This window comes from Filicampus tigris, chromosome 14, assembly GCF_054856515.1.
Source record: "Filicampus tigris isolate MCC_2025a chromosome 14, RoL_Ftig_1.0, whole genome shotgun sequence".
In the NCBI taxonomy this organism is placed as follows: Eukaryota; Metazoa; Chordata; class Actinopteri; order Syngnathiformes; family Syngnathidae; genus Filicampus; species Filicampus tigris.
The window spans coordinates 21,534,140-21,552,780 of NC_141230.1; the positions used below are offsets into that span (position 1 = coordinate 21,534,140).

Here is an 18,641-nt window from a genome sequence, read left to right on the forward strand (position 1 = left end):
GTCCCGCCCACCCCCCACCCCAGCTGTCCTCCATCTTGCGGATCAAGGTGCTGAAGCCGGCCTCGTACCACGACGCCAAGCAGGCGGCCGCCGAGTACCACGAGGCCAAGCAGGCGCTCATCAAGGCCTTCCACAAGGCCGGTTTGGGGGCTTGGGTCAAAAAGCCCAGCGAGCAAGACCAGTTCACGCTGGCCTCCTGAGGGGACCGGCGGACTAAGGGATTCTCAACCAACCCCCTCCCAGAACCTCACAAGATCAACCCGTTAGCAGCCCACCCTCATAGCCCCCCTTACCCGCGTCCCTCCCGTATATTTGCACGCACTTGCAGCTGTTAACTCGTGGAAATACATGTGCATAGTTCCCCAAAATGTCAACAAAAACAAAACAAAACAAACAAAAAAAAAGCCATCTCATCAGGGTCTCCTTACCGGACTCACCTCATAAAATCGTGTTTTTTATTTTTACTTTTAACAGACGGTGGGCTTCCCCATGTACTAAAACTGGAATCCGTGCATTTTTTTTTTTTTTTTTTTTTTTTTTTCTAAATGTGGTAGACAAAGAAAAGTGTGTGTTAGTATTTTGTTTTAGAAGGTCTCTTTGATGTCGGGGCGCCGCATGTAGTCAAGATTATTTTGGCCAGGAGATGCACAGGCCTGTAAAATCCAGAAAAGTTGTTAGTAACCGAGCAAGTGGGAAATGAAATCCAGTAGTAAGTAGTCATAAAATGTGTTGAGCTGAGTTAAGTTTTGCTCACCACTTTTGGGGGTAAAACGGCGTTTTATTTGCGTTTTTCGCTTTTTGACGTTCACGCGTACTCCGACATTCCTTATTGTTGTGCTCGTGAACGGGACGTGCGGATGTTGACGCGAGCTGCTCGCAGTCCCGGCCGGCTTGGGTCTTGCCCGGTGGTTTGGAGGAAGTTGATTTCTTGCGTCTTGAGCCGAGTTTGCATGGCGGACCCGCGCAACGCAACGCATGCAGAGAAGAAAGAATCGAAAGCGCGCGCGCGTGTGTGTGTGTGTGTGTGTGTGAGCGCGCGTGTGAATGAATGCCAGCCAGCATATTCCTCCACAGGCAGCTTTCAATCTGTGTCTATTTTCTACAATTCTGCTGTTGGTCGTTTGGGTTGACGGGGGAAGACGTCGCTTATGTTTTCTTAACAGTGGGCTTTTTGTAGCTTCTGGATTATACTAACAACAAAAAAAAGAGAAAAGAAAAATAGACAAGAGCCCAAGTGATACTGGATTCGTTTTTATTTTTTGGGGGGTGGGCACAGTACTGATGCAGATATTTGTTTAAAAAAAAAAATTAAAAAAACAGCACTATTGAGCTAACAACTGATATTTTTATGTACAAGTATGAAGGTACACACGTACTGTCAGTGAAATGTATTTAAAAAGTACTCACTATGCAAAATGGCCCGATATAGTGTTGTATTGATGCTATGCTAGTTGTTGACGTCAGCGTCATTTTCAATGTTGTCACTTTGTTGCTAGAGAGAATTTAGTAGGATTTGAGGGGAAAAAAAAGTGTTAACTGGTCAAACGCTGACCCATTTGGGGCTTAGCCGCTCCCAATCGTCCAATACTCCTCAAGTTTCACCAACCCGAACCGCTTCTGCGCTGCTCAGATGATTTCCTACTCGATTCTCCACTCGCATCTGACTCGTTAAGGCGACGGGCACATTTGGACAAGAATCGACAGGGCCGCGACTGTCTTGCTGTTCCTCTTTGATCCTGTAGGTGTCAGTAAGCAGTGTTTCACTTTTTTCTTTTTTTTTTTTTTTGGGGACAGGCTTTAGTCAAGATTTGCACAGTGTATGGACGGATTGAATTAAGGACACTTAATCGTCAGGTGGAGGTTATTTGTTGCGACACACCTCCGCATTTTCCAGCTCGGGTAAAAAAAATAAATAAATACTACAGTGACGGTAAACCGTGTACGCGAATGCCGATAATCGGGACAAATTTGAGTGAGATTCCCCCCTTCCTGATCAGAGGGTTTGCAAAAGCCGATTTGTTGGCTGAAAGATTTGGACCGATTATCCTTTTTTTTGTTTTTTTCTTTGTGAAAACCGTTAATGCTGACAATATTAAATGTTGAGCACATTCGATATTGACACTAGAAAATTCTCGAGTTGGACCAAACTATGGACTCTGCAAGCACTGGAAATCGGGCTCAAAGACGTCCCAGTTATCGTTATTTGTGTACCCAAGTGAATCTGATCAAGTCATTATCTTCTGGTCCGGTGTTTCACAGTGATGTCAGTAAACGTCCGTCTTGGAGTCCACGTCGACGCGACGAAAAAAGAAAAACATGTTCTGCCCTCGTGACTTGTACTGATGTAATCGCAGCCCGTATCGTCTTTTGTGATTTCGATGTAAACGAGGTAAATCGGCCTTCCTGCTCAGTGGAGGCGCGTGTGCGGGTGCTCGAGCTCCTTTCAGCATACTCTGGAATTCTTCACCAAAGATGATGTCGACTTGCGTGTGTCATCTCAAAGTTGTTTATTATTCTCACTCTGCTCGTTTTCATCCGGGGGAAACGATGATCGTCATGTTTGAATTTACAGTCGAGCCTTCCTTTTCGTGGGGGATCGGGACCAGGCTGGCCCGCCAAGAGTGAAAATCCCCGTATAATTGACGCCCACTGAAATGCCTTTTTTTTTCTTTTTTTTTTTTCCCTCCCACTAACTACCCGGGCTAAAGTTGGCTCCTCTCCTTGCAATCAAGGATGTTAGGATGTATCAATTCAACATACTTCCTTGACACTAATGACAACTGCTAACCGGGCCTTTGGGCGCCATCCTTGAGCATTTTCCAACCCAACATTCAAGATCACTCGATTGACTTTCTGTAAATACTCTCGTTGCCATCAGATTTTGCCGCCCTTTCAAGTTTTTGGTTTTTTTTTCCTTCTAATTTCCTGATTGTGCCGTTCATATTTCAAGGTCAAGTATTTTATGGTTCCACACTTGGCACCGGCGTGACAATTGCAGGCCTCGGCCGCCACTTGCCGACCAAAACGTACTACAGCTGGCACCTGTGATGTCATCCGCAGCGTCTGTCTCTTTTCCTCCGGTGTCTGCGCTTGTTTGTGGCGTTTTTTTTGCGCGTGACACTTTTATCAAGAATTGAGAATCTTCCAGAAATGAATGTAAAGAGTACACAAATGTGCTGTTTTTCAAAGATGGCAGAAGAGCGTAGGATCCTGCACCAAAGTGACATGCAATATCCCCCCGCCCCCCCCCCGTGTCTGCTGTGATGTCACTTTAATGCCCCCCCCAGTACACACACACACACACACACTTTGTTGTTGTTCTGATCCCTCCACTGAGCTCTTTTGTATATAAGGACTGCCTGCTTGTAGAGTTGTCTCTTTTTTTTTTTCCTCTCTTCTTTCGACTGCACTGAAGATGTCAACCGATGATGTCATAAGAAACCGTCCCCGCTTCGGGTTCGGCTGGGAGACGACGGCAGCAAGAACTGAACTGAATTCTCCTCGCACCTCCACTTGTAAATTCTCAATGATGCTCAGTGCCCCCTCCCCCATGTGTGGAAAATGAGCCCCACCCCCACCCCGCCAACAAACTCTACAGTACAACCTTGCATGTATTTACCAACGCTGCACCTCGCATGACGATTAACTTTTAAAAGGACTCGTGTAGGGACGAAAAAAAAAAAAAAAATGAAGATAGAGACATAAAATGAATAAAAGAGTTCTTAGTTTACGTTTGCATGTGTTGGAAGAGTGTTTCTTGAAGTGTGCCGCGGTTGGTGTTTTTGGAATGTGGGAGGCCACACGACACAATGTCAGTTTAATTGAAGACTAAATCAGCTGCGCTCACATACAAATCGTCAGGAGGCCACAAACATTTTTGAAGATTTCATTTTTTTTTTTGGTCAGGGTTGGTTCAAATTGGCAAACAAGTCGCTAAGTTGCGACGAGAGAAAAAGACGAAAACTGTTGGCGAAGGTCTGACGACCGTTTCGCGAGCGTGAGCGGCAAGCCCGCGCAGACGTGAGTAACCGTCGCCAACAGCAAATGTTCGTCGCTTCAGTGGGATACGCTTTAGGGTGGACAAAACAAACCTGACGGGAGATTTTTTTTATTTCACTATTGGCAACAAAAAGGGACAACATGTAAATTCAGCGGAATGGAATGGTTTTAAAAGAAACCTGCTTTCATTCAAATTAAATGGGAAAAAAAATCCAATGTGTTTGAATCAAAAGATTTCAGATATTCTTTGGTTAAAAAACCAAAAGCAGCCTACTTCATATCCACTTGGAAGACGTTTCTCCGACCCACTGCTCACCCCGCCTCATCTTCTAGCTGAGCCAATTAGCTTTCATTACCATGACAACCAGGGGGGACCGAGGGAGTTGTGAGGAGGCCACAAGTTCTCCGACGAACAGCTCAGCCGGCGTCTGAAGACACAAAGCAGATCGTCTTTTCCCACACAAGGCCCATTATTGACATTTTTTAAATGTTTTAACGCCATTAAACCGATACCTCAAAACTCGGCACAATTATCTTCGTAAAGACACCGTTTTTGACACTGTAGGATTTCATAACACTGAGGTTTTTTTTCCCCCCGTTAATTGCCACACGTGGTTTCAAAAATGAAAGTCGACAAGCTACAAGATGCTAAATGAACCCCCGAGAAGAATTTTTATTATTTTTTTTAGATGACCTGCAAATGTGCTTAGTGTCAGTTTGACTCAAGGTGACTTGGGATTTGTCAGAGTGGGGGGAGTGCTGGGGGGCAGGGGGTGACGGGGTGTATTTTAACGCCGCTTTTAATCTTCAGCTCACGCGGGGATGCAAGTGGGGTCATTGGGTCGTGTGTTCTTCTGTTTATCTCACATAGTTCTGTTCAGGAGAGCAGCATCAAAAAAAGGGACATTGTGATTTACCTTGCATTTTTAAACGGCTTGTCTCTGCCACTTGCTTTCAGGAAAGTATGCCAATAATCTAGAATAATTATGTGTCTTATCAGTTTTAGTCTAAAAAAAAAAAACAACAACTCCAAGTTTATTTTGAAAGAGTTAGTGGACCGATATTAAAAAGTCCATTTTCCTAAACATCCCCTTTAAAAGCAATCTCAACTCAATTATGGCAGTTCATCTTTTGATTCATATACAAACATGCGGTTCATGATTGATCCAGCTCCTCTCCGACATGCTGCGTGACCCCAAGCGAGCAACCTCAACATGTTTGTGAAATTAAATGGGACATATGTGGAAGCCTCCACAGGAAATGAAGGAATGCTGGCGTGTCAATATCACAGCGGCGACGCCTTGAAATAAATAAAACATCACAAAGTGCGCCTTGCCTCCAGCTCTTCGTGAAACGCAATTCGTGATGAAAGCTCAAGAAAAGAATTGAAACCAACAAGGCACAAGAACAAAAAGCAGGATGCAAGCAAAGTCGGAGAACTTTAACAAAGTCGTTTCGACGTTTGCGTAACATTGATGCCATTTTCGAAGATATTGTTTGTGTGTATAAATAGTTGATCCCTGGAGTGCCTGCCCACCATCAAGTGTGAAATGAAATGAAGGAAAACAAGTTTTTATGGACATATTTCTGAAAATGAAAAGAAATTCACGTCACCAAAACAGGCGGGCTCTGCGACGTCAATTTCAATTGCCAGCAGGTGTCAGCATGCAGGGGCGGAGCTACGTGGTGGCCATGGCCGCACCTCGGGCAGACTTTTGCTATGCAAACTCTTAAAAGAATCAGTCAAGTAAAGGACACTCGATTCCTACGTCAGCGTTAATAAACAACAGAAAAATCAGCCCATTTTCTGACATTTTAGATGAATAAAAAGAGCAAAAATATCATCTGATGAAATTGGCTGGCCGATTAATCGGTCGGGCTGTAGCTCTAACCACTAGGACGCCGTGGTGCGCGTCGTTATCGACAGTATATTAAGAAGTCGAAATAAACGTTTTACAATCAAGTCAAGTCGATTCCGCTCTTGCGTCGACACCAGCCAGATGTGTCAAACTTGCGGCCCGGGGGCCACATTCGGCCCGCTGCATCATTTTATGTGGCCTGTGTAGGCAAATCATGTTTGTCGACTTCATGTTTCTTGCTGAAATGTCAAATTTGCAAATTGCCTTCTTTTTTTTTTAATAACGTTGCTATACTGCAAGCATTTATTTATTTTTTTTACAATCTCACTTCTAAAGTAAATCGAGTAATAGTTGAACATATTTTTTTTTTTTTACTGGCTTCAGATTTCAGAACTCGTTATCCAGCAGTTGGCTGTGTGCACAGTATGTAGTAAGTGTTCACACCACATGCAGTCCTAACGGCCATCCGAGGGAAAGCAATTCTTATGTGGCCCAACTGAGTTGGACCCCCCCGCTGGCACGTTGTTTTTTTTTAAAAAAAAAAAAAACCTTGTCGATGCTGCTCTTTCTTAAAATGTCGTGAAAAATCACTTTGATTGTCAGAATTTTGTATGGTCCCAAATATTCTCAATGGCGCTCGACTGAAATTTATAGCACAGAACTCCAAATGTGCGCATTGTAGTCAATCCGACCAGTTTTCATATTTTAATGGCCACAATAAATATTGTCCCTTACACTCTTGAGTCTCACTGTAGCTAAAACATGAATTAGGAGCGAGTGTGTGTGAGGTGGTCCTTGGGTGCCAGCAGACTGGGCGTTAAAGATGATGGGGGGGGGGGGTGCGTGGGGGTCGTGGGGGGGGGGGGCTCTTCAGCCACCCGTGCCCCTGAGAGAAATGACAAATCATTAGCGCTGGCCGGCCACTAAATGGGAGTCGCGCTCTCGTCCAAGGCCAGCATTTCCATTTCAATTTTCTGCTCAGCGGACTTTGATGTACGTGGAGAATCGCACGCCCGTTACTCAACTCACTGCGAGAGTGTGTCCTCGCGTGTGCGTGCGCGTGCGTGCGCGCGCGCGTGTGTCAGTGTCATGTCGCTGTGTTCAAGGCAAATGGATCGTAAGGGAAGTGGATCTCAAGGTAAAACGCTGTTAAGGCGATTAAAGCGCACCCGTGTGGGGATTAGGCGTGCACAGTCTTGAAATCATCCTCACACAGCCTTGTGCAGAACCTCTTGTAAAGCAAAAAATGAAGGTGTGGGCAAAAAAATAAAATAAAAATACTTGGCAAGTTAGTGTCAAGGGGACCTATGTTCCACCGGGGCTCATTTGTGCAAATTGCCTGCAGGAGTTGAAGGAAAATTATTGTTTTCCTGTTGAATTTGGGCCGTGGCTCCTTGACACTTTTTCATGTCAACGAGCCACGGCCCCCCCCCCAAAAAAACTATTGCTATGTTTTTTGTTGTTGTTGTTGTTGTTTTACTTTGCAGGCGACGAATGGGTCCTCGCATCCCATTCTTGCATCTGCGAAATCAGACGCATTTGACATCTGAACGTGCACTTGACATGTCGCCCAAAATTCCGTCTAGAAAACCACTAGCGCCACCAAAAAGGCGCACTTTTGATTTGTTTGGTCCTCGATCCCTTGAAACGAAAACAAGAAGCGAAGCGTCGAACCCAGATGGAGATTGCCTTGCCTTCCTTTGAAGCAAGAGACGAGCGTAATGAGCTGTCGTGGGACTCGCCACGATGAGATTAAGAAAGAAGACAGCAGGAGGTTATGTCAGCTGATACATGAAATATAGATGACAAAAATCCTCAGACAAAAACAACCCCCCCGCCCCCGAAAAAAAAAATGCCATTTCTCTCGGTGCATCTGAGGAGACTTCAGATAGGACAATCAACTCTGCAGTCTTTTTTTGCTTAGTTGCTTTTATTTCCCCATGATGCTCCCACGCCGCTGCCCTCGGTTTTTTTTCTCTAGCACATAAAGTTTTGACAATACAGTAATATAATTAGTCATTTTTATGAGTTATGTTTTTTTCTGAAACGTCAAAACTATAAATGATGGTAAAATCCGTATTGCGGAAGTAAATACTTTTTTTTTTTTTTTTTACATTTAGGGACACATACATGTCATTTTTGAAACGCTCAAACATTTGTTGAGCACCGGAAGCGCGTCCGTGGCCGTCCCCGCTCCGACGAACGCGCGCGCGCGCACGCGCGCAACCTGACGTGACGCCGTCATTAGGATGGCGGCAGGCAAAGCTGACATTTGCATTCTGACCTTTCTGACTCGGTGGCCAAATTGCTTGCTTCATAATATCATCGCGCCCGCGGGTCTGCATTTAAGTGCGACGAGGGCATTCGGACGCCGTTTTATTTGTGTGTGCGCGCGCGCGGGCGCGTGTGTGTGGAGGGGCGAATAAAAGAATAGATTGATGGCCTATTACCCGCAGCTCTTGCTTGCTTAATGAGCTGTTTTGCAGCAAGCCGCCTCTGTTTGAATTGCTAAATTGTCAAAAGAGCGCGCAAAGCGGCGCTAATAGCGCGATGCCCTTGTCAGTGCCTGGCAGGCCTCGGCCAATGTCAATTTGAACATCCTTTCCTTGGTCAACGAAGGAGCTTTGCATGTTCAAAAGGCTTTAGGAAAGCACCGCTGTCTCATACGTCGACATACAAAGCGGAAGTCAACCCAAACGTATTTTTTTCAAGAATGTTCCCAGCAAGCCCACTAGTTGAAACACAGCATTCTGATTCATTTTGCGTTTAGGCAATAAGAGTTAAGCAGCAAAATGCACTGGTTGAAACACAGCATTCTGATTCATTTTGCGTTCGTGTAATAAGAGTTAAGCAGCAAAACGCACTGGTTTTTTTGCCATCTCCGGGGGCGGCCATTTTGTCTTCTGCCGGCTGACCTGTTTTCCGAATCCGAGCCGTGATTGGTCGTCGTGAGCAGTTGTGATGTCATTTTCAGTCGACAGAAGACAAAATGGCCGCCCCCGGAGATGGCTAAAAACCAGTGGATTAACACTTATTCCACAAATGCAATATTTATCAGAATGTCCTGTTTCAACTAATTGGGCTTGCATAGAACATATTCTTGGGGAAAAAAAATGTTTGCGTTGACTTTCGCTCTAAGGGGACATACAGACAATATTTTCAAGTCCCAGAGCCACTTTCAAGTCACCACTCTAGAACTGAAGCACCATCACGAAACACCCACATCCCGCTGTGTCCAAGTCAAAAGGTAAGCAGAGCTGCATGGAGTTCCGTTGCGGCTCACAGCATTACATCCTCACAAGTGTTTTTTGTTTTCACTTTGTCTAGCAAGCCAGAATTCGAGCAAGCTTCGGGTACGACGCCGCTCGCCCATTCAGCATCTTCAAGTTGTCGACATGTTGGCGGTGGGTTTGTTTTGTTATTTTTTATTCATACAATGTGTGGCTTTGGCATAACCTGCTCTCTAAAAGCAAAGGATTAAGCCGAAGCAAGATGGACAAGAGGAATTCATTAATTTGACGTAGTCAGTGTCATGTTGACTTTGTTTCTATTCCTATTATGCCAGCTGGAGATAATGAGTTAATTAGCGCGCTTCCCAAAATGCCAGCGGGCGGGTTTTGTCGTGTTGGAGGCGGCTGGCGTCTGCCCGTGTTTCAAGTCTTGATGTCTGCTTAGGCAAATATTTACCGTGCATGATCATCATCATCATCATCATCATCATCATCCTCGTCCTCCAATTCTGCAAACTGGTTATTTCGCTCATTGGAGCCGTGTGTACTTGTGTTTTGCAAAATTTTTCAAAAGGTCACACTACACTGATAAATTGGATGGCGAGATGATTTGCATTCTAAGGGCGGCGCCAAAGTGTCACACTGTCCTTCAGCATGTGTGTGGGTGCGTGTGTGTGTGTCTGTGTCTAAAGTGAAAGGTGCTTTTTCTTTTTTTCTTTTTTTCTTTTTTTTGCCATGCCCGTAGGAGCGACTCCAGATCTCGTGTCAGCACCTCGCGCAATGAAGCAGAGTGGAAATCCACTTGATTTCTTTTCACGTTTATTCTCATCAGCAAAATGATCACCGTTGTCCGATCTGGCCAAAAATGTCAAAATCTTCCTTTGAGAGGATTTGTTGGGAGTGGCTGCTTTCGAGCGTCTCCTTGTTGTTTTCGCTGTTTTAGGACTTTCGGAAGACATCTCCACAGCATTTTGTTTGAGAGCCTTGAGAACGGCTTGATTTTTTTCATTTTGAAGCCTCATGTGGCCAATTTTTTTTTTTTCAATCCTTCATAATTTGACAGCGTTCTTCACAACAACTCCACCCAATTTATTTTCACTTTACAGGGACTTTAATAGCAGTGGGACAAATAAAACCATCTAATTAATTTGAGCCTTTTTTTTTTTTTTAATGAATGAATCATTTTGAATCACATACGAGTAAATAATGGTTTTCAATTTAATGACATTACAACAAAATTCCATCAAAAATCAGACAGGCTACTTACACACACATCACAATCTTGGTGGCAATTTGAAGAATTTGCTTTTGCCAATCTTGACAAGGCTCCAACGCTTAAATTCAAGTTGGTTGTATTCAAGCTTTGGAAGGACAAATGAGCGGATTTTTTTTCCTCCTTGCTGACCTTCTTTGCCGCTGTGAGGCAGCGGCGCTAACCGCTCCTCCACCGCGCCGCCAAGAAAGTCACGCATGTGAAATTTGATGACGGCATCCCGCCGCGGTGGGCGCCAAGGAGGCCGCTCCTCCAAGGTGAGCAATCAAAACAGCAAATATGCTCGGGGGGACTTTTATGGAAGGTGCTTGTGTTGGAATGCGCACCGCAATTGTGCTTTCAGCTGAGTCAAAAATGTGTGGGAGCTACCTTTGGGTTTTTTTTTTGTTCTTTTGTTTTTTTTTGTTTTTTTATGCATGCAAAGGGAAAATACACACACAAGCCACGTTGTTAATAATGCTCACTTGTCATTGAGATTGTCCGAAAAATATTTCTTCAACAATGTCAATTGCGGTGTTGAACTGCAACTCCGACTGAGTGTTTCTTATACAGTGAATATAAAAAGTCTACACACCCCTTGTTCAAAAACCAAGATCAATTCTTTCACCATCATTGTGTCCTATGACCATTACAATTAATTGAAAAAATGAGTTATCTTTTCCTCATGAAAAGGAAGTAAAAACATTCATGACTAAAATAATGTGCTTGCATAATTGTGCACACCCGCATAAAACCGGAACGTGGCCATGTTCACAATTGACCAATCTCGTTCAAACGTCTCATTAGATGGAAGTCAGCACACGCCGGCCGCAATTTCAAATTAACCTCTAAGTAACCCGAATAAATTTTTTTAGATGTTGTAGTATTTTTTTTTTTTTTTTTCCTCGAACTCCCTGTGAATGTCTGACTTTGGGTGAGAAGCGGGGTACACCCCGGACTGGTCGCCAGGCAATCACATAGACAAAGAGCAATTTCCAATCCATTTCGATTGCTATGTGAAAGTGACAGGCAGCCTTCGACAAAGACATGTAAAAAAAAAACATGTTGAGTGCAGGATCTCGCTCACACAAAGTCGAATAGGGAGCTTTGAGCATTTGTTCTCAAAGTCGGGGTGAAGTGTGAAAAAAATCCAGATGGAATGCCTCCAAAGTTGAGCAAAGCAGCTTCACACTTGCTTGAAATGAAAAACATGCTGCAAAGTTTGAATAATTAAGACCGAGATGAATCAAACTTTCTGACCTATATAAACCCCCCCCCCCCCCCCCCCTTACGCCCCTCCTCCCCCTTTCGGCTCTTTTCTGATTTGAAGCAAGTGCAAAATAACGAGAACCTTCAAGCGCGCGTTATTATTTCCAATGGTGTATTAGTGACCTCTGTTGACCGGTTGCGCCGCTTCCTCCCGGCACGAATCAAAGACGCAAGTCGAGCTACACCCGTTTAATGGCGAATTGCATTCGAATCAAGCAGATCTGATGCCGAAAACTGTTTGGTCCGTGTGTGCCCGTGCCGACTTTGTACTCACAAGCGCTCGTTTGTCTTTTCAGGATCTGGAGGAGATGATGGCAGCCAACCTCTTCTGGACGTTCTCCTCGTTGCTCAGGATGTTGGACCTGACGGCGCAAATTTTGTCCTGGTAATCTTTCATCTGCTGCTCGAGCTCGCCCAGTTCTGCCTTGAGCGGTTCCACCGCCTGCTCGGTCACTCTGTGCAAGCACAAACACTTTCTTGTCTGCGGCTACGTACTGTTTGCGCGCCTTCGCCATTCATCAACAAGGGCCACGTGAGTTCATCAGTACATTTTACACCAATTTTGGACATCTTCAACGGGGGAGTCAACCCCAAAAATGTCTTGACAAGAATATGTTCTGTGCGCCCCCCCCGCTAGTCGAAACAAGGCATTCTGATTACAATTGCGTTTGTGGAATGCAAATTCAGCAGTAAAAGTTTTTGCTCAGCTCACGGGCGGCCATTTTGTCACTTGCCGTCGACTGAAAATGACATCGCAGCTGCTCAGGGCTCTGCTGACGACCAATCACGGCTCAGCTTCAGAAAACAGGTGAACGGTGATTGGCCGTTACCTGAGCCCCGAGCAACCGTGATGTCATTTTCAGTCGACAGCAAGTGACAAAATGGCCGCAACCTGACATGGATAAAAACTAGGGGGGGTGGGGGATTTTGCTGCTGAATTTGCATTCCACAAACGCAATTGTGATCAGAATATCACGTTTAGACTAGTGGGGCTGCATAGCACATATTGCTGGAAAGAACATTTGGGGTTGACTTCCCCTTTGACCGATTTTGAAATGTGTCATGTACGCCACACGTGACAAGGAAAAAAAAAAAAAAATCAAAATCAAGCAAGGATATTCATCTTTCAGGTGGAAAATCAGGACGAGGGTGAAATGCCGAATCCCTCTAAACTTTCCAATGCACATGTGCAGCTGTTCACTGTTTTAGTACGTTTAGCGCAACTTGCTGTTTGCTAGCAAGGAGCTCAACGGCAAAATCGGCAGTGTTTTTTTTTTTCTATTTAAGAAAAGCCACTTGTAAGCCTTTCGGTGACTCCTCCAGTCACAAGCTACTAGAATGACGTCTTTCCGCCTCGTCGCGATGCCATGTTCAACGCGCATTCGTGCGTGCGCGTGTGCGGGCGCTCACTTTTGCTCCTGCAGCAAAGCCTGCGCGTGCTCCTTGTTTTCCCTGCGCCAGCTTTGCAGCTCGGCTTGCATGGCGTCGATGTCCTCCTGCACGTAGTCCATGATCTTCCCCAACGGCAGCGCGCTCTGACACACGCACTGGATGGACGCGCGCAGACGCTCGATCTCCCGCGTGACCAGGTCCTGCTCTTTCTTGCGGGCTTCCTCTGACATCAGCTTCTGAAGACGCAAAGACAAGAAAACAAGGTCTGAGGTCGATCACGCCAACTTGTGTTCTTTTGCGTTGATTGTTGGGGATTTTCGCTGCCTCTCTCGCTCGCTCGCCAAAGCACGCAAGTCGCTGCTCCTCTTCTGTTTTGGATACGGGAAAATGTGATGTAAAGGGTGTAACGCAACAAAATATGAAAAAAAGAACTTCATTGCTTTCGCAGACTTTTAGAAATTTGAGGGGAAAAGTGAATTTAATCCATTAGTGGAAAAAGTGAAGCTTTATAGATAAGAAGTACCACTGTATTATATTCAATACAAAGAAGAAATGAAGTAGAGAATATTCCCAATTGAGAGTGACAGAGACTCTCCACGCTTTGCTTTTTAGTCACTGGCACGCAGGAAATTACAAATATAAGGTAGTTACGTTTTATCGCACATGAGCCCTTTTTAATTTGGGCTCTTTTCAAGCTATCGCGCAAGCCCAGAGCTTATCGAGCGCCAGACATCTTGACGCGTGCGTTGCTTACGTGCGCGGTCTGTTCAAATCCAGGCTTGCGCTTCAGTGAAGGGGGAAGATTTTTGATGGTTCCGAGGCACCTTGAAATGTGTTGACATCCTCTCCGAGACAATAGCCACGCTTGCGCGCAACATTTCAAAGCGGCCCAAGCAATCACGCAGCCAATAAATACCTCTTTGGATTTACTGGAGGACGGTTCGTAGTCTTTTTTGGTCTCAAGGATCTTTTTCACCAGTCCGCCTGCATGAATTGTAACATTCATTGGTCAGGTGAGGGATTGCGCAACTCATTTGACAGACTTGGACAGAAAGAAAAAGGGGGAAACAACCTACCATGTTTTTCTTCACTACTGAGGCCTTGCGCCGATTCCTGCGACACAAAAGACACACGGTGATGCGAAAAAGTCTCCTTTGAAGGGCAGATTGTCGATATCTGACCGGCGGCCGGTCCAGGGTCGGCCCAAAGTCCGCTGTGGCCGGCGAGCCCAACGCTGTGACCTCTGACCTCGTCCGGAGCATCTGCAGCTTCGGCGGCCGCCTCCGCCACCAGAAACTGCTCGTCTTCGTCATCGTCATCGTCCGACTGCTTCTTCCCGTCTCTGATGACTGACGACCTGGCACTCGAAAGCCTGCCAAAGGAGAAGAAAGACATCTTTGTCGGTTTTCAACATCGGGGAGCCCTTCCTTCTTGCGTTTGGTCTGGGATGGGAAGAGTGATGAGAAAGGCAAGACGCAGCGATGTCACCTCTCAGGCGGAAGCCCTTCGGTCAAGCCCTCCTGTTTCCTGACTCGGGGAGGAGCCGGGCGAGCGCTGCTGGGCCGCGCCGTTCGGTTGTTGCTGAGCAACCAAAGAGGCATCAGTCGGGCGGCATTGAATTAAAACGTCGCCGCTGCGGCCACAGACCTGGAGGCCGCGTCCGATGAAAGTGAGGAACCTGCGGCGTCGCCACTTTCCTTGTTAGGAGGACTCGGACCCTGTTGAGTGTCTTTTGGTAAAAAAAAACAACAAGAAAAAGTGGCTCAAAGTTTGGGATGGGACTTATATCCTCTTTTTGATCGACAATCATCACATTCGGGTGATTTTGCGAAGCAGGCTTCTCTACCCGCAAAAACATGCCAGAAAGTGACATTTGGCGATTGGTGGAGGACACTGAAAGCGAGTCGTGCTTTAGTTGAGTGCCAGCGCGTTGACAACGGAGACATGTTAGTGAAGGTTCATGCCAGTTATCGTCTATTAAATGGAAATCAACCCAAACACATTTTTTTCAAGAATACGGTCCATGCGGGCCAACTAGTTGGAATACGACATTCTGATAAATGTTGCGTTTGTGGAATAAGAGTGAAGCGGCAAAATTCACCCGTTTTTAGCCATCTATCTCTGGGGGCGGCCATTTTGTCACTTCTGTGGACTGAAAATGACATCACAAACGACCGATCACGGCTCCGCTTCAGCAAACAGGTCAGCCATTCCACAAAGGCAATATTCATCAGAATGCCTTGTTTCAACTAGCATAGAACATATTCTTGAAAAAAATTGGTTTGAGTTGACTTCCCTCGTCTTGAAGAACTGGAATGAAATGCGCTATATAAATAAAATTGTATTGAATTGCATTAGAATCCAACCTCTGAAACGGAAGGTGATGGAAGTACCTCAGTCGGGGATCAAAGTTCAAGAAATATGATCCAATATGATTGAGTCCAAAAGCAAAATGCGTTTTTCCCCTAATCTGAGGAAAACTACAATTTGTGTAAAAAAAAACAAAAAAAAAACACCCAGAAGTCGTCATCATTGGCAGATGAATCATCAAAATATAATGCCGCCTTAAAACTTTGAAAGACTCTCCTGCAAAATGATGAGGAAAATGGTCCATTCCACTTCTCAGTTCTCAATTTAGCGTTGCCAGTCCGTCTTGCAGAACTGATCAATTCCCAAGTGGGAGTTGGTCAAAGTACTGGAATTGACCCACTTTTATGTTGGCCGGTGAAAAAAACCCCGGTGAAAATACTTCCATTTTCCCCAAGATCCGAAAGGTGATTTACTTGTTGGAAGAATAATGAACAGCAATTCCAACCGGGCCTTTTTCCCCAATATCGGTTCAAAGTGAGCACTTTACTATTCTCATTTGTCACTTAAATGTCTTTCACTTTGGAATTTGCAGCCTATGGAAGGAGCCTTCATAAAAGAGAAACACTTACCGCCAACTTCAGTGTCCGATTCATCTGTTGACAAAAGAGAAAGCGGCGTTGGTTGGCGCGACTCCAACAGCATCATCAAGCAAACACCATCGGCACAGAAAAAACTTGTCCATACTCAACCGAGAAGCTAGGCTAATATTAGCATATATTTACAAGCGCTACATTTGAGCGGACTGGGAAATGTACCTCCAAAAGTGTTTTTCCTTCTTTGCCCTTTGGCGGAGGAGCTCTGATTTGTTCTTGCCGGGCTGCCGCTGCGCGACACAGGCGGCTTGTGTCTCTCGCTCTCTGCGCCTTTTAATTTCTCCCTCTCTCGCTCTCTTGTCTTGTTGCTTTCCTTGGCTTGCGCTTTCTCCTTCTCCCTCTCATTGCTTTGCGCGCTGTCTTTCTCCTTGTCCCGCTGGCGTTGGCGACTCTTGTCTTCTTGCTCGCCATCTTTCGGCAGGTCCGGTTCTCGCCGCTGGTTCTTGGCCGAACGCTCCCTGTCCGGGCGCTGCTCCCTCTCGCCGTCTCGACGGTGCTTCTCCTGCTCTCTGGGCGGCTCTGGCTCCTTCTCAACTTTGCTCTCGCTCTGCTCTGTCGTCTTCTTCTCCTGGAATCATTCAAAATGTCGATAAGGACGGGCGAACGTGACAGGCCGCGATTGCTGTGGATGCCCGGCGAGTTTTTATTAACTGTCAAAAAAAAAAAAAGCATGTGGTGGTCACGATGCGGCTGACAAACCGAGTCAGCTGTTGTAAATCGTGGTGAAGGCAACTAAAGCTGACGGTACGTTATTGTGGCCGTCATCTTTCACGATAACGATTCTTATTTACCCTGGTATAGGGGAGGGACAAAAAGAGTGAGAGAAAGGAAGCGCGAGAGATGATCATTGAGGGAGAGGTCAAGAGAGAGAAAGAGAGAGAGTGAACGGCAGTGTGTATGTGAGTAACAGGCTCATTTGCCAGTGACTTGGTTGCCTGAAAATGTTCCCAGCGGCAGTCTGGGAAAGGCTTGAACAGCAACACTTGTCGTGACAAAACAGGCCCATTCCACAAGTGTGCCGTGACAAATTGCACGCGCACGCACCTCTCTGACCGGATGCGCTTGGCGTCCCTCCGCAGCGTCCTTGTCTTGAGTTTTCGGCGCGCTGTCCTTGGCCCTGACGTCCAGCCTCTCGCCTGCGAGAACTCTCTTCACCGCCTCCTTACTGGACACCTGAGGAAGACGCGAGGGCGCGTCAGCGTGGCCCGTCCGTTCCGTGTCCGCCATTTGCCATTTTAGGGACGCGGAGAAGCACCGGTGGTCAGACGGACCTTGCCGAGGCAGCACTTGGCGATGGCCTGCAGGAGCTCGTTGGTCTTCTCGGGCTCGTGGCCGGCGACGATATGTGCCGGTCGGACGGCCAGGGGCTCCCCGGTGACCAGGACCACAACATCGATTGCTTTCTGAAGGAAGGCCATCTTCATCTCTTTGTCCTGAAAGTCGAAAATGCTCATTTGCCAGCCAGCGGGAAGCTTTCTTGACTTTGCTCCGACTTACCTTGATACATTCTGACTTCAATTCATTCTCTTTGTACAAGCCTTTCATAAAGCCAGTGGTCCTGATGATCTGGTGAAGTTGGACGCAAGGTATCAACACACATTGTACATTGCTGCAAGATACTCAATCTCACTTGATCATCATGGAAAGACTTACTGGATTCAACTTTACAAAAACTTGATGACCAAATTGCTGACATATTGCATGGCTGCCATTGGTTCTACAGAAAATTGTAGCCACCCATTCATTCATTCATCCATTCATTCAAGATAGATAGATAGATGTATCTTGGCGCCTATTGTTGTTTACTAACATTCAAAAAATGTCTGCACTTCTTTCAGTCTTATACGCAGTAACAGTACCACCTATTGGTTATTTCGTGTTTCAACAACATCCTGTCCTGCGTTCAGCCAGTAAAACGAAAAACGATATCCTGTACTGTGTATATTTCGTTGTCCAACAGGAAACACAAGCACGAAATGCCTTTAGTTTGTGATCATTAACATACCATAAACCAATGCACGTCTGCGTTATATTTTGCTTGACTGTTATGTTAGTTTCCTAATGGCTTGCAACTCTGCATAAGTCTCACCTCCGTGAAGATGTCGTGCAGGTATCGAAACGGCGGTTTACTGAGCAGCTTTTCAGTGAGAGCCGGTTTCTTTATCACTTTGCCCAGCGTGCTTTGCGTCCTTTTGATGACTTGACTGTTGACGGCGGCCATTATTCAACTCTTATTATTTTCTCTTCTTTTAGAGGGCGGGGAGTCAGGTGGACTTATTCAAGTATCATTAAACTGCCGAGGAGCCCGTGAAAATAATTATTTCCACTTTATTTCGTCACCTTGATTACTAGTGACGTCATACACATACACATGACGACACGTCATAATCTTCATTGGAGAATGCCAATTTAACCACGTATGATCTTTTATTTTCCATTGTTAAAAATGAACTAATTTAATTAATAATGACTTATGGCTACAATTACCCAAACACGGACTCGAGGAAGTCAGGTAAACAATGATAACATACTGCTATCCTCCCAGCTATCCATATATCCATTATCTTGTTTATTATTAGCCGTGTTTCATATTATTTCTGTTGTATATATTTTGTATTCTAATTTTAATTTCTATTTTCGAATAGGATGTTCTGTTATTGGAGAGTGGACATTGTGT

General features: G+C 45.5%; 2 protein-coding genes and 1 long non-coding RNA gene across 6 annotated transcripts in view; 2 read left to right on the forward strand and 1 right to left on the reverse strand.

Annotated features, from left to right (window-relative positions):
- adarb1b (adenosine deaminase RNA specific B1b) overlaps nucleotides 1–3,730 on the forward strand; it is a 91,956-nt gene extending 88,226 nt beyond the window's left edge. For all 4 annotated transcript variants that reach the window (XM_086051888.1, XM_086051885.1, XM_086051886.1 and 1 more), the window contains one exon: nucleotides 24–3,730. In XM_086051888.1, the coding sequence (XP_085908014.1) occupies nucleotides 24–200 (177 nt within the window). In that variant the 3' untranslated portion in view covers nucleotides 201–3,730. The remainder of the gene's footprint in view (nucleotides 1–23) is intronic.
- A 376-nt stretch (nucleotides 3,731–4,106) lies between these two features.
- LOC147136816 (TRAF3-interacting protein 1-like) lies at nucleotides 4,107–18,285 on the reverse strand. Its single transcript, XM_086051714.1, has 14 exons — nucleotides 18,054–18,285; nucleotides 17,462–17,530; nucleotides 17,236–17,397; nucleotides 17,009–17,137; nucleotides 16,127–16,532; nucleotides 15,941–15,964; nucleotides 14,649–14,730; nucleotides 14,490–14,582; nucleotides 14,250–14,373; nucleotides 14,078–14,114; nucleotides 13,918–13,985; nucleotides 13,020–13,237; nucleotides 11,884–12,064; nucleotides 4,107–4,427 (listed from the first exon to the last, which is right to left on the reverse strand). The coding sequence occupies exons 1-13, from the start codon at nucleotides 18,183–18,185 to the stop codon at nucleotides 11,902–11,904; spliced, it is 1,707 nt and encodes a 568-aa protein (XP_085907840.1). The 5' UTR covers nucleotides 18,186–18,285; the 3' UTR covers nucleotides 4,107–4,427; nucleotides 11,884–11,901.
- On the forward strand, nucleotides 8,936–12,178 carry LOC147136817 (uncharacterized). The gene is made up of 3 exons (XR_015089569.1): nucleotides 8,936–9,105; nucleotides 9,186–9,262; nucleotides 11,906–12,178. It is a non-coding gene; the product is annotated as an uncharacterized LOC147136817 (long non-coding RNA).
- Nucleotides 18,286–18,641: the final 356 nt, after the last annotated feature.

What these genes read in the sequence shown, in the direction of transcription:
- LOC147136816 (XM_086051714.1), bottom strand. Translation starts at nt 18,185, where the DNA reads ATGGCCGCCGTCAACAGTCAAGTCATCAAAAGGACGCAAAGCACGCTG. An exon ending in CCAAGTGCTGCCTCGGCAAG is followed by an intron (nt 17,138 to 17,235) that starts GTCCGTCTGACC and finishes CGTCTTCCTCAG; the next exon opens with GTGTCCAGTAAGGAGGCGGT. An exon ending in CAGTAGTGAAGAAAAACATG is followed by an intron (nt 13,986 to 14,077) that starts GTAGGTTGTTTC and finishes CAATTCATGCAG; the next exon opens with GCGGACTGGTGAAAAAGATC.